General features: G+C 45.4%; 1 protein-coding gene across 8 annotated transcripts in view; it reads left to right on the forward strand.

The window, feature by feature from the left end:
- The window catches only part of LRRC8A (leucine rich repeat containing 8 VRAC subunit A), a 37,056-nt gene extending 22,460 nt beyond the window's left edge, over nucleotides 1-14,596 (forward strand). For 7 of the 8 annotated variants that reach the window (XM_030535719.1, XM_030535720.1, XM_030535717.1 and 4 more), the window contains one exon: nucleotides 6,574-11,383. In XM_030535719.1, coding sequence (XP_030391579.1) covers nucleotides 6,574-6,849 — 276 coding nt within the window. In that variant the 3' untranslated portion in view covers nucleotides 6,850-11,383. Of the gene's footprint in view, nucleotides 1-6,573; nucleotides 11,384-14,586 lie in introns of those variants that run through there. The other variant, XR_003996802.1, reaches the window with a different exon arrangement.

Raw genomic sequence — 14,596 nt, forward strand, 5'->3', positions numbered from 1 at the left:
TGTCTACACCAGGGCTTAGGTCAGTATATGTTGATACAGGGGCTTTTCCTGTCAACATAGTTAATCCACCTCTGAGAGGCGGTAGCTATGCTGATAGGAGAAGCTGTCTTATCAGCGTAGCAGCATCCTCATTGAAGTGCTACTGCGGCGTTTTAAGATTTGACCTGCCCTTGGGCCTTTAACGTGACTAACCACTCGCTGATACAAGTACACCTGTACCTTCAGACTACAGCAAATGTAGTGTCCTCTCCACATGTAAATCAGGCTCCGGTTTAACTCAGTTGCAGTTTTTCTTTGTAACTTACAAGCAGAGAAAGTATTGCAATATGGGATCAGGAAGTTACCTTGGTCCTAATGCAATTTCATTTAATTGCTTAGGAGCAGCAAATCTTGAAGAGATGGACCCGATTGTGACATGCTGCTTGATGTTGCTGTAATATACTTTCACTTTAATAACTCCTCCCAGTGGACTGTCCTGCAGTTCTGAACCTGAGTTACTTTATAAGCAATTTACAGTATTTTATGTATGTCCAACTAAAGGCTGCATTTGGCCTATTTATATTTGAAGATCCACTGATGCCTCATAGAAACTAAAAATAGTCTGGTTAGAATTCTACTTGTTTCTTTCTGTCCACAAAACCCAGGAGGCTTTGTTGCTAGAGACATAAGAACAAAATATTTTGCTACTTTAAAAGTCCATCTGACTACTTACTTATTCCCACCGGAAGTCACAAAGAAGTCTGGTAACATAATTGCACAGAAAGCAACCAGCCACGGCAAATGATTATGAATTCAGGTGGAAATATGCAGCAAACTCCTGCCTCTTCTGAGGATACCCATATTTTTCAGTCTGCAATAAGGCCCCTTAATGCTTTAGATACATCTTGACAAGTCGATGTCTAATTGATGCTACCAAAAAACTTCAGTATTGCTGCCTTTGATAGGGAAAACTCTGGAGGCAAAACAGCAATTTATAATACAATTGTCAAGGAGGCTTCTAAAATTCCAACCAGCTCTCGATTGTTTTTCAGTAGCCACCTTGCTTCTAAAAGTGACGTGGCAGCCCTGGAGCCAGAGAAGTGGTACCCATTCTGCATTAACTTTGATCTCTAACCTTCAGAAAAATTAAGCTAAACAGCTAGTGTTTAAGAAGCCATTCTGTCTGTTAAACCACCATTAACATCAGATTAAGCTGTGGTTAACCCACCATCCCTGGCATTGGGGAAGGTGTGTGGCATTGTATAGCCAGTCACATTTCAGCAGTAGGTTTAAAACTAAAATTTTCCTCTGAGAAGGAGGAGGTTTCAGTGTAGCATCTGGGGCCATGTCTACATCTAAAATTTTGCAGCGCTGGTTGTTACAGCTGTATTAGTACAGCTGTATAGGGCCAGCGCTGCAGAGTGGCCACACTTACAGCAACCAGCGCTGCAAGTGGTGTTAGATGTGGCCACACTGCAGCGCTGTTGGGCGGCTTCAAGGGGGGTTCCGGACCGAGAGAGCAAACCGGGAAAGGAAACCAGCTTCGCCGCGGTTTGCTCTCTCGGTCCCGGAGCCAGCCAGCAAACCGCAGGGAAGGAGACCTGCTTGCTCGGGGTTCCGGGACCGAGAGAGCAAACCGGGAACGCCGCGGTTTGCTCTCTCGGTCCCGGAGCCAGCCAGCAAACCGCGGGGAAGGAGACCTGCTTGCTCGGGGTTCCGGGACCGCGAGAGCAAACCGGGAACGCCGCGGTTTGCTCTCTCGGTCCCGGAGCCAGCCAGCAAACCGCAGGGAAGGAGACCTGCTTGCTCGGGGTTCCGGGACCGAGAGAGCAAACCGGGAACGCCGCGGTTTGCTCTCTCGGTCCCGGAGCCAGCCAGCAAACCGCGGGGAAGGAGACCTGCTTGCTCGGGGTTCCGGGACCGAGAGAGCAAACCGGGAACGCCGCGGTTTGCTCTCTCGGTCCCGGAGCCAGCCAGCAAACCGCGGGGAAGGAGACCTGCTTGCTCGGGGTTCCGGGACCGAGAGAGCAAACCGCGGCGAAGCTGGTTTCCTTTCCCGGTTTGCTCTCTCGGTCCCGGAACCCCGAGCAAGCAGGTCTCCTTCCCCGCGGTTTGCTGGCTGGCTCCGGGAACGCGAGAGCAAACCGGGAAAGGAAACCAGCTTCGCCGCGGTTTGCTCTCTCGGTCCCGGAGCCAGCCAGCAAACCGCGGGGAAGGAGACCTGCTTGCTCGGGGTTCCGGGACCGAGAGAGCAAACCGGGAACGCCGCGGTTTGCTCTCTCGGTCCCGGAGCCAGCCAGCAAACCGCGGGGAAGGAGACCTGGTTTCCTTTCCCGGTTTGCTCTCTCGGTCCCGGAACCCCGAGCAAGCAGGTCTCCTTCCCCGCGGTTTGCTGGCTGGCTCCGGGACCGAGAGAGCAAACCGCGGCGTTCCCGGTTTGCTCTCTCGGTCCCGGAACCCCGAGCAAGCAGGTCTCCTTCCCCGCGGTTTGCTGGCTGGCTCCGGGACCGAGAGAGCAAACCGCGGCGTTCCCGGTTTGCTCTCTCGGTCCCGGAACCCCGAGCAAGCAGGTCTCCTTCCCCGCGGTTTGCTGGCTGGCTCCGGGACCGAGAGAGCAAACTGCGGCGTTCCCGGTTTGCTCTCTCGGTCCCGGAACCCCGAGCAAGCAGGTCTCCTTCCCTGCGGTTTGCTGGCTGGCTCCGGGACCGAGAGGGCAAACCGGGAAAGGAAACCAGCTTGATTACCAGAGGCTTCCTCCTTCCACGGAGGTCAAGAAAAGCGCTGGTGAGTGTCTACATTGCATTACCAGCGCTGGATCACCAGCGCTGGATCCTCTACACCCGAGACAAAACGGGAGTACGGCCAGCGCTGCAAAGAGGGAGTTGCAGCGCTGGTGATGCCCTGCAGATGTGGACACTCTCAAAGTTGCAGCGCTGTAACTCCCTCACCAGCGCTGCAACTTTCTGATGTAGACAAGCCCTGGCACTTGCTGGATGCTGCACTAAGCAAAGAGAAGGAAGCTTTTAAGGCTCTATTTTAAGGTGCAGAACTATACAGGTTTTGAACAGTACCCTTTTTTGGCAATTGTTCAAGAGCCCAGGTCACACAGGGTTAAGACAAGATGTGCATCCTCTGTAATCTGGGGGTGGGGTTTCTCTTCTGGATGAAAAGAAGCTTGAGGCAGCTCTATTTTTGCAATAAAATGTGGAACCACCCATCTTGTTCTTCCAAAGACACTAATGCACCATGAAGGCTAGAAGCAGTATTCTCTTTCTGCCTAGCCCCCAAGTCTCCTGGAGATCCAGTGAAACAGCTAATCAGCTCTTTTTCCCTGCAGAGAAGTAGGCAAGGCCACAATTACCCTTGGGCTCAGGAAGCCTGGTTATTTACAGTAAATAGCAGCAGCAGAAAATGCTGCTAGACTTGCATTTCCTGACCCTAAGAATTCTATCTCAAAGCTCCTCTGCTAGCCCAGCAGCCCTAGTAAATAGCTACTTCTGGAGCTGGCTAGTACAACTGTCTTTCTGGGAATCGGGCTGTGTTGTAACACAGAACTTTCTTCTTTGATAAAGTCCACTCCTGTCACTTGAAAATAAGTGATTGGTCTTATTAGTTATGACTACCAGGCTGAATTTTGCTGCTTGTACAGAATGATGGTTCCAAATAATGATGGCTGAATAAAATTGCTGTTTGTTGCTGTTGCCGTTCCATTGGCTGTAGCTTATTCAGAACTTTGGCTGTTTGTTAAAGACTCTCTGTAACCAGTGACTACTCCAGGCAGATCTTGTGCGCATAATTAAAGTTAAAATAGAGTGCAGTTATGTTTTAAGCAAAGGATAGGCTTTGACTTTCACTGAGTTAAGGGGAAGGTCATGAACTGATGCCTGAATCTATTGAACCCAACCCCATAAGCTTTTATATTTGCATGGCTAGAAATCTTGCTGGAAGAAGGCATGGCTGACAAAATAATGAAATTAACATTTCAACTATAGTGTTGTTGTCAGACTAAGGGTATGTCTACATCTACAATTTTGCAGCGCTGGTTGTTACAGCTGTATTAGTACAGCTGTATAGGGCCAGCGCTGCAGAGTGGCCACACTTACAGCAACCAGCGCTGCAAGTGGTGTTAGATGTGGCCACACTGCAGCGCTGTTGGGTGGCTTCAAGGGGGGTTCGGGGAACGCGAGAGCAAACCGCGGAGAAGCAGGTCTCCTTCCCCGGGTTGCTCCAGTGTTCCCCGAACCCCGTGCAAGCAGGCCTCCTTCCCCGTGGTTTGCTCTCGCGTTCCCCGAACCCCCCTGCAAACCACGGGGAAGGAGACCCGTTTGGGGGGGGGGATTCGGAGAACACCGGAGCAAACCGCAGGGAAGGAGACCTGCTTGATTACCAGAGAGGTATCCTCAGGTATGCTGGGATACCTGCTTATTCCACGGAGGTCAAGAAAAGTGCTGGTAAGTGTCTACACTTGATTACCAGCGCTGGATCACCAGCGCTGGATCCTCTACACCGAGACAAAACGGGAGTACGGCCAGCGCTGCAAACAGGGAGTTGCAGCGCTGGTGATGCCCTGCAGATGTGTATGCCTCCTAAGTTGCAGCGCTGTAACCCCCTCACCAGCGCTGCAACTTTGTGATGTAGACAAGCCCTTAGATACCATGACAGTCTGATTGGACTAGTAATGTCTCTGACACTTGGCTATCTGTGCATAGGTGGTGGGAGCCAGTGGTGCTGGGTATTTATTTAATTTCTCTTGTTGTATTTTGACACTGTCCAAAAGTTGAGTATTGTGGTAGTGCCTAGAAGGTCCCTGATCAGGGCCCCATTGCACGAGGCGCTGCGCATGAGCATAATGAAAGGATTGTGCCTGCCCAAGGAGCTTACGTTCAAGTAAAATGAAGGAATGGGAGAATACAACAGACTGGGAAGCACAAAAATCTAGCATTCAGATAGATACTAAAACATGTATATGACTGTAAATCCTAATGCATGGCTTCTCCCCTCCTTCCCCCAGCACACTGTGGATCAAAGATGTCTGTTTCTTTAATGGCTCAATATCCACTTAAATACTCACAAACCACTAGCCTGCTGTTCTCCATTAGTAAATCACTCCTAGGAACATAAATCACCGTATCAAATTCTGCTACCATTCCATTTAGTCAAGTTCCTCACTTCCATCCGGGGACAATACTTGATGCTTCAGACGATGACAAAAACACTGCCTTCCCTGTTTCTGCCAGGCTTTTAAGGGGAAGAGATTGTATGCAGACCATCCTAGGGATTAGAGCAGGACAGCTCAAGGAAGAAGCAGAATGTTGCCTTCCATAATAGCAATGAGATCAGAGTACTAGTGCTTCCATGTCCTGCGGGAGCAGATGTTTGTAGGAGAAGCTCACTGGCCACCTGAATTATTGTTTGGACTTGTGTGCTACATAGAAGAATAAGACCTGGTCTCTGCCTCAGTTACAGTGCAAATGATCTCTATTCTTGCAGAGTAGGTCCTATGATGAGAGAGAGAGAGAGAGAGGCTAGGAGGAGGACCCTAGCAATGTTTGTCCATATAGTACACTTGGTGCCTTTTTGCTGGTCTCTGATCCTGTAGATAGAAAATGAATGTTGGGGAGGGCCCCCCCCCCATATTACAACTGTCCATATAACGTCAGTGTAAGGCAGGGCTCCCCTGGGTTCGAGCAGACTGTTTACTTTGGAGCAGCTAGAAAGAAAAGAGGTCATTTACATTTCCTTCTGTAGAGGAAAGAACTGGCAGGCTCAAACTCTACCTCAGATGTTTCAAGGTGAAAGCTGGGTTATTCTTATGGAACTGCCAGAGCTGTGCCAATGAAGTTCTGGAGGCAGGGAAGGGGGAAAGCTGGGAGAGCAAGAGTCACCCACTTAGAGACCAATGTGTGTGTGTGTGTGTGTCTCTCTCTCTCTCAATTCTGTGGTTAGGAAACTGGATTATAACCAGGGTATGGAGGGATGTGTGCGCTGCACATCAAAACTGAACAATGCAGAGAATAGCCTGACGTGTGGTTTGTGTGTTTTGCAGGTGGCTAATGACTATACTTTAAAAATGGAGTGTCTCTGTCTGTCATTTTACTTCTATTATTCTAGCACCCTGTGGCCCTGATCAGGATCAGAGCCTTACGGTGCTAGGTGCCTTACGAACAGGGAAAGGCTGTCCAATGTCAAGAGCTTAAACTCCAAGGGAGAGAAAAAGTGATGGATGGATGGATTCTGGGAGGGGACAAAAGAAACACTGATAGGAACACCTGGCTGTACAGACTAGATGTGAGTGGGTTTCAGATCTTCCCTGCTTCTGTCAGTAATCTCTACTCGGCCCTAGCCTAGCCATTTTCATGTGGCAGTTTACTGTAAATAATATTGTAGAAGAGGATCTGCGTGAGGACAAGGGAGTAGCTTTACTGTTTCTTGGGGAAAGCATTCCATGCATAAGGGTCAGCCTAGAAGAAAGCAGAAATGCATTTGAGGGAGAAGTGAGTACTTGGAGGCAGGTGATCTGACTACATCTTGTCTGCTTGCCTTGCCTTAGGTGAGCATATGTCACATTTGTATCTCTCTGGTTTCTCCTTTCAGATTGAGAGTCTCCCACCTGAGCTCTTCCAGTGCAGGAAGCTGCGGACCTTGAACCTGGGAAACAATGTGCTGCAATCGCTGCCATCTCGGGTGGGCGAGCTGACCAACCTGTCCCAGATAGAGCTGCGGGGAAACCGCCTGGAGTGCCTGCCAGTGGAACTGGGGGAGTGTCCTCTGCTGAAACGCAGTGGACTGGTGGTAGAGGAGGACCTGTTCAACACCCTGCCTCTGGAGGTCAAGGAGCGGCTGTGGAGGGCGGACAAAGAGCAAGTTTGAGCTGCTGACAGGAAACAAAAGGCCATTCCATTCCAATTCCATCTCCCAACCGTCCCAGCCAACACCAGACTAGTTAAGGAGATCCTTGAATAACCAACACGACTGGGAACAAGGCTGCTTGCTCCCTTGGATGCAGGATGGGGGAGGTTCGGGGTCAGGGTGAGGACCAAGGTAGAATGGGTGGCTCCTCTGCAACAGACAGCGGGAACAAAAGAGATGCTGCTGTTCTGCAAGATAAGTGGGATGATGCCAAAGCTGCCATGGAGTTAACCAGAACCGCTGGTGGAGCCAACTTAGTTCAGGGTAACTCTCTCTGAATATATAGGGGAGAGAAATGTGCTGATCCAGTTACTGCTGCATCACCCTAGATAGGGCTCTTATGTGCATCAGGGACTGAGGATGTCTGAGTCAAAGGACAAAAGTCCAGGGAGCCTCTTTAAATTTCAACTCTACTTTGCTGTGACACTTTGTATAGTTCCACACTATTTGCTGTTTTGGGCTTCTCTTTGAGGGGAGGGGGGATGGCACAGCTTTTTTTATTTTATTTATTTTTTTTTATTTTTAAAGATGCTGGCATTTTTGGTAAATTTTACCTCAAAGATCAACTTGGATTCAGGACTTTTTTTTTTTTTTTTTTTTTTTTTTTTTTTTTTTTTTTTTTTAAACCCAGTTTCCATCTGCTGACTTGAGGTTGCACTGTCTTTACAGATTCCAGTCCTTTGTGCTGGCCAGTAGATCGCATGGCCTGCTTCCCTAGCTGGTATTGCCTAAATTAGCTGTTCTAGAATGTCACCTAGATTGGGCTGTCAGTAGGCTGAATGTGGTGTTTTTAGTAAATGGGACAGGAAGGATGCAGCTCAATGCATGAGATAAGACTTGGGTGGAAAGCAGTAAGACTGTTTCTTCCAGAAGCACTGAGGTACTTCAAGACTTTGGATTTTAAAAAGTGTTTTAACTACTTTTTAAACTTTTTTTTTTCCCCCTCAGCATTTTGTCTGGGGCATTAAAAATACAAACACACTAGCCAGCGTTATGTATAACTCAAAATAGGAGAGATGCTGCCTGTAGCAGAGAGGAATATTCAACAAGCTTCTTCCCTACCCTTGCTGTGGATATATTTTTTTTGAGGTTTTGCCAGCATCTTTTATAAGTACAATCTACAAAGCTACTTTTTTTGTTGTTGTTGATTATAGCAGCTGTCATTCTTGCTGCTCCTCTTGGCCTACATGATGACAAGAGGCTAATGCTGATTGAACTTGGTGTTTGGGATGGTAACCCTGTTCTTCTCTCTGCCCTACTGTTAAGGAAAAGTCTAAGAATCCTCCCTAAACTGGGCTCCTCCAGCCCCCTGGGAGGGGAGGCCCCATAGTGACGAGAGAGGAATCTGTGTTGAAACAAGGCTAACTTGTGACTGTTCAGCAAAACCCCTTCTGCATTTGCAGAGGCAGCCATAGCTTAGTGATAGCTACTCATAATCATGTTCTCAAACCAGGGTGGTTAAAGTGTGGCTTACATTTCTACCATTCACCCCAAAGCCACCTTGTGTTCATTAGAAGGGGAAGCCTATGGACCCTACAGCTCCAGTAAGCAATGCTCCACCTTGCCCAGCTGCTTGGATCCTCCAAGACTGGTGCACTGCCTGCTGGGATATGTAGTATTTGCAGGCATTACCTACATATTAAAGCGGGGACGGCGGGTGGGCAGGCACTGGGTTCCTGGCAAGCTGCCACCAAAGCCCTGAGTTGGGCAAAGCATAGACACCCTCTGTCTCAGATCTTCTGGGCAATAACGAACACTACAGCTTCTCTTTCTGCATCAGATGTAATACACACTAGAAATGCTGAAACAATCTGTTTAACTAGGCTCTGGATTTGTTGATGCTCAGATGTTTAAATAAAGCTACATTGAAAGCTAGGAAAACTTAGCTTGTTTATAGAAATGCTTCTGAGAAGGGTATAAAGTCTGTCTTCCTTAGTCCATTCATCATGAAAAGTCAAACAATCCAAAGGGATAACGCAATCAACTCTCGTTTGCATGTTTTCCTAGTTCCCCTCCTTTCCAGAGGAAAAAGTGCTGTAAAAGCTCTTCTGGATGACAGGTTCACATTTCTAATGTGATTTTAGTGTGTGTTGAAATTACAACAGATATGGGGCTATTGGTGAAAGGAAGAGTGTTAGCTATTTCAGAATGCACTGTATCAGAGATAAGACTGGGATTTAGAAGTGTGATGCTAATGATTTGCAGAATGGGATTTACCAATCATGCTAGGGTTTTGTATTCACAAGGAGGGCAGTGAACCTGCTGGGGGGGACTTGAGACTGCTTACTCAGAAAATTGATCTGTTTCAAGATACAGTACAAATGCTGCTTTGAACTGACTCTCTATAGTCAGAGTAAGGACCTTGCAGATGGGGGAGAGAGTCTGTCTTTCCTACTCTGCTAGATTAAATTTGGTGTGTTGCAGTTCTTTACTGAGTCCTGAACCAGTCCTGGGACTGTATGATTAGGACCCATCTACTCTACAGCAGTCATGGTACCTAGTTACAAAACAACTTACTAGTTGTAGCTTGCACAGATCTAACTGGTCCTTGGACTGTGCAGAGTTATAACATTGCTTATGGAAAGTGGGCTAAGGTTCTGCACCGGACTTGCCTGACTCTTCTGGTTATACTGAAGGTGGGCTCTTAGTTATATAAAACTGCATTTAATTTAGGTCCTGAACTGTTTGTATAAATAGACTGACCTCCAGAAAGTTTGCTGTAAAGTGTCTAGAAATATGCATAGTAACACACAGGCCTCCTGAACTGCTGTATAGCTCATCCTTAGGACAAACCACCATCCTGCTGGGGGGTGGTGGGGGTGGGCTGGGGGAAGACTTCCTCTTTTTAGAGTGTTGTTTTCTCCTGTTTGAAAAATAAGTATATGCCTATGTTTGATCCAGCTCCACAAAGAAAATATAAGACCAGTATTGATCATGCATGGAAACACAAGCTGCTTGCTGCTTTTTAAATATTTCAACCAGGACTGTTACAAGAAGTCTAGATAGCTCCCCCAGGGGCAAAATCAGAATGAATAAAGAGTTTTTGAAAACTTGTCATAATGGAAACCAAGGTTATATTGAAATGCCTCACTCTGAATTGGTGAACTAGCTGAGATGCACTTTTCCTCTTCCTTCAAGCAGATGTTGGAGCTACACTAGCAGATCTCAGAGGCATGAGGTGGGGGGAGAGCTTGAATTTTAAGTGTGGGGTCAAAACCTGAGCTGCTGTGCACCTACAGTTGCTCAATACTTATCTAGACATTGGCCCATAACAGGACAAGTTCTCATTTCCAGTACAGTTCCCTTCCTTTTCCTGATCACTCAACCCTTGAGTGACCTAGCTAACACACACTTTCCCAATTATAGGCAAGTCAGTCAATGCCCCATTTTTTTAGTATTTTTTTAAAGTGGGTTATCAGGTACAAGCTGAGTTGGGCTGCAACTGACCTGTGTACTATCCTAGGAAACCTGTTCAGGTTAAACAGACCAGTGAGGGTCTGATTAGTGTTTCTTCTTCCTGGTAGTCTTAAAGGATTCTAATAGTAATAACCAGGATCTACATATGTTAGCTGCTAAACTAAAAACAGAACTTAAATTAAAGCCAAATGTCTCCTAACAGCACTATTGAGTTGAACTAGTTCTTGGGGCCACTATTTATCCCAGGTACACTTGTGCCACAATAGGAACCACAGTTCTAAGCTTTTTGGTAAACTGAATTCTAGCTGTTATGGTAAGTGGCCTGATGTTTAAGTTGCAACTAATGAATTTGAACCAACCAAGGTAGCAGAAGCTGAATCTGTTAAATGTGTTAAATCTTGCTGTGCTTTGAAACAATGCATTGGAGTGTCTGTGGTTTTGTGTTTTTTTTTTTCTTCTGCTGAACTTACCAGTTGGTCCACTGTTAGGTCCACCTGTGGGTTAATTTACTGTGCCCCTCAACTCTCTTGGGTGTTTGGAGGTATTCATTATTTTTATTTCTACTTTCTATGAACTACTTTCACTCCTACCTCAGGACCTTTTTCTCCACCACTTGTTTTGTGCTCACTTTCATTTTTTTAACAAAACCAAACTCTTGATGTTTATCAGCATGGATAACATTTTAAGGTCACTTTCAGTCTCTGAACCACACTTAGGTCCTCAGTTTTTGTTCTAACAGATGAGTAGGAAACTGGAAAACATATTCATGTTTTGCAGCAGATGAGGTACGAGGAAAATAAGCTCCAAAATCTTATTGGATTGAACAGTGGGGAGGCGTTAAGCCATTTCCATTTCATGTCACTTTATTATTTAAGCCTTTTCCATTTCAGCCACTTCCTTTTATGAAAGGGACTTGATTGAATAAATATTTTGAAACCTCATTTAGTCTGTGATTTCCATTCTCTTCCAGTTCTCCTGAGGTGGGATGGCTCTTTTGAATAGATGGCGTGCCTGCTTTAGAAGTGCAGTAGGGTGATTACTCTAGTGATGTTTACTCATACTAGGGCTTGGCTACACTCAAAACTCCAAAGCGCCGTGGGAGCTCTCCCAGCGCTGCATGTACTCCACCTCCCTGTGGGGATTAGCTTGCAGCGCTGGGAGCACAGCTGCGCTCAGGAGTGTGTTTGTGTTTTTTTTCACACCCCTGAGCGAGAAAGTTGCAGCACTGTAAAGCGCCAGTGCAGCCAAGGCCCTAGTGTCATTCATGTGGCCAGCTGTTCCTGTTGGCTCTATCCTTATCTAGCAATGATCTTTAAAATGTTGATATGATGTCTATTCTCTTCACCGAAGAACAAAATGGTCATATGCCTTAAATTGTAATAACACCTGTGTTGAGCTGTTACTCAGCATTTGCAAGAGGTTGAAAACTTCAAGTACTAACATAGGCTTTAATCTCATTTAGCAGTACTGTTCAGAAACCTTTAGCTACACGCTGGATGCTGCAATCTTGCTGTCAACCATCCAGTTAAAAAAAAAAAAGGTAGAGCTGACAAAAGAAAATGGGTTCTGTCTCTCCCATCTGCGTGGAGTTGAGCACCAATTTGGCAAGTAATATCAGCAGGAAGTGCACATTCTCTCTCCCCACTTTCTCCTGCTGTAGCTGGAGACTAATATATATTGCTTTGAAACACTTCTGAAATCTGACCCATTAACTTACTGTTTAAAAATAGCAGGTAGCTATGAATAGCCCTAGCTGAAAGGGGAGTCTAGCAAGTCAAGATGGAGTAAAGCTGCCTGGCAAGAAAAGCTGAATGTGGGATTTCTAAAAATCCCACATTCTCCACTGACCTGCTCTTTCAAGAAGTTCTATGAACAAATGGGGAGCTGTGCGAATTGCTCTTGTTTAGAGCAAACTAGTGCGGGCTGTGTGAAAAGAACTGACAGGACCTCACAATAAGAGTGTTTATACAGCTGCTATGTCCCCTTCCTCAGGACATAACTCATGGCTTAAACACTTCACATGGCTTATAAAAGTACTCTCACCGTTGTAGCTTGGTGTCCCCCACACCCTGGTATGACACTTTAGAATTGTGAAACTGAGTTAAGCCTGATATGTTGGATTATGTTTAGGCAGGTAACAGCACCTCAAGTGCTGAAGGCTGCTATGCTTTCTCTGAAAGACTTGTAAGACTGGACACTTTAACAAAATAAACATTAACTTTTTATTTCCATTTTCCCTTATTTTTGTTCCTCTAAAGTACTTTGGCTAATACAGCATTTAATGTTCCAAGATAAGGCTCCTTGTGGAAAGATGTTAATGACTCCTGCTATTGTTTAGGAGTGATTGTTCCTTACTTCCCCCTGCAGTAGATGAGCCCTTGTGGGTTGGGTGATTCATTCCAGGGGGAGGAAAAAGAGAAAATCTAAGAGCAGACTTCACATGATTATACAATGAATGGTTGAAGTGGGATGACTACACAGTCCTTTATATACTTTCCCTTTGTTTCTAAATGATAGACTGAAAGTAATATAAATAGCTGGATCACTGATAGTGCAGTAAATGTAAAATTGATGAGTGTAGTCTATTAGTGGCGCCCTATAGCATTGACTTGGATTTTTTTAGGGAGAAGATTTCTAAAAGCACTTAGTTCTTTTCCCATTGATTTCATTCCCTATCCCTTTCAGCGGAAAGGTCTGCAGAACAAACAAAAAACTTCTGCCAGTCACCATAAAAATATTGCTCCTAGCCAATTAACTGTATACCTCAGTATGCATCATATCTACCTGCCTAAACTGATACATACGCACACACGCGTGCATGCTGGAACTAGGGGTGCTGCTGCACTTCCTGGCTTAAAGTGGTTTCCATTATATACAGGGTTTACAGTTTGGTTCAATGGCTCTCAGCATACCCTGTATAAAAATTGTTCCAGCACTACTGGATAAATCTTCCACTCTTTCTGATAGCTTCAGAAGCAATAGACTTCATTTTAACAGCTGAACATATTTTGGAATACCTTAGAGCTAGACAATAAATTCAGCCCATATCTTTGAGAGTTAAAGTAGGTTGTGTGTGTGTGTGTAAAATAAATATCCCCTTCTATGTTTGTAAAAGTAATGGGTTTTGCCCTGTTGCATTTTTACAGGCAAGGGAAATTGTTGATTACATGCTACCGGTCCCATTTCAGTTTGGGAAATGTGTTAGAATGAAAACTTGTCTTATTCAGCAGCATGGCTGAGTTTTAACCAAATGCTTTTAGTAGCAGAACTGAGCTGAGAAAGGGGAGAAAAAAGATCTTTGTTATAAAGCTCAATGGGTTTTAAACACCCCTTTGGCAGTGGTTATCTTTATTCACTAGCTCTCTAGAACTCTGAAATACTGGGGGGCTGAGAGGGAGGAATAAAACAAAACATGCCAGGTAAGAAAACAACTTCTGCTCGCAGGATTGTAGGAGGGTTGCACTGAAGTGAGGTGGGGAGTTCTAGGGAAACCTGAACTAACATCTTTACTGCAAAAAAAGTATTTTGTTTTTACCTCTAGATAATCTCTTTGTAAAAACCCTAGTGGAGGCAAGGCCACAGGCAGGCTTTAATCTTACTGTAGCTAGTCAAGGTCAACTCAATACCCGCACCAGTTGAGGTTTACATCAGCTAGCCATGAGGAGGTAAAAATGACGTATGCCTTGTCTCCACTACGATTTTACATTAAGACAGTTATCTCAGTATAAAATCACTTTTGTTGCAGTGAAGACAGCATGGGCTGTGCGGCTACTGAAGCCTGCAAATATACCTATCCAAATGGTTACACTTGTTTAAAAACAAAACTAAATTCAAACTAAATTCTTTGTAACTTTGCACATTTCCAGACCCCTATTACCACCTCTCCCATATTGTTCTTCTCACCATTATCCCATCTTCCCATAACTTATTCGTGACCACATCCAGGTTCTATGTTCCTGCCTCCCTTGGTGGCTAGTGACCACAATTGTATGCAAGGTCTTGGAACAAATTTTGAAAGAGGAAGTAGTTAAGGACATGGGGTGAATAGTAATTGAGATAAATTATAACATGGTTTTACAAAAGGTAGATTGTGCTACACCAACGTGATATCTTTCTTTGAGACTGTAACCAATTTTTCTAGACAGAGAAATTCAGTAGTGCTCTAATCCACCTGGATTTCAGTAAGGCTTTTGATACAGTTCCACAGGGAAAATTAAAGTTAAATTGGAGAAGATGGGGATTAATACAAGAATTAAAAGGTGGGTAAGGAACTAGTTAAAGGGGAGACTTC

Source organism: Gopherus evgoodei, chromosome 16, assembly GCF_007399415.2.
Source record: "Gopherus evgoodei ecotype Sinaloan lineage chromosome 16, rGopEvg1_v1.p, whole genome shotgun sequence".
NCBI lineage: Eukaryota > Metazoa > Chordata > Testudines > Testudinidae > Gopherus > Gopherus evgoodei.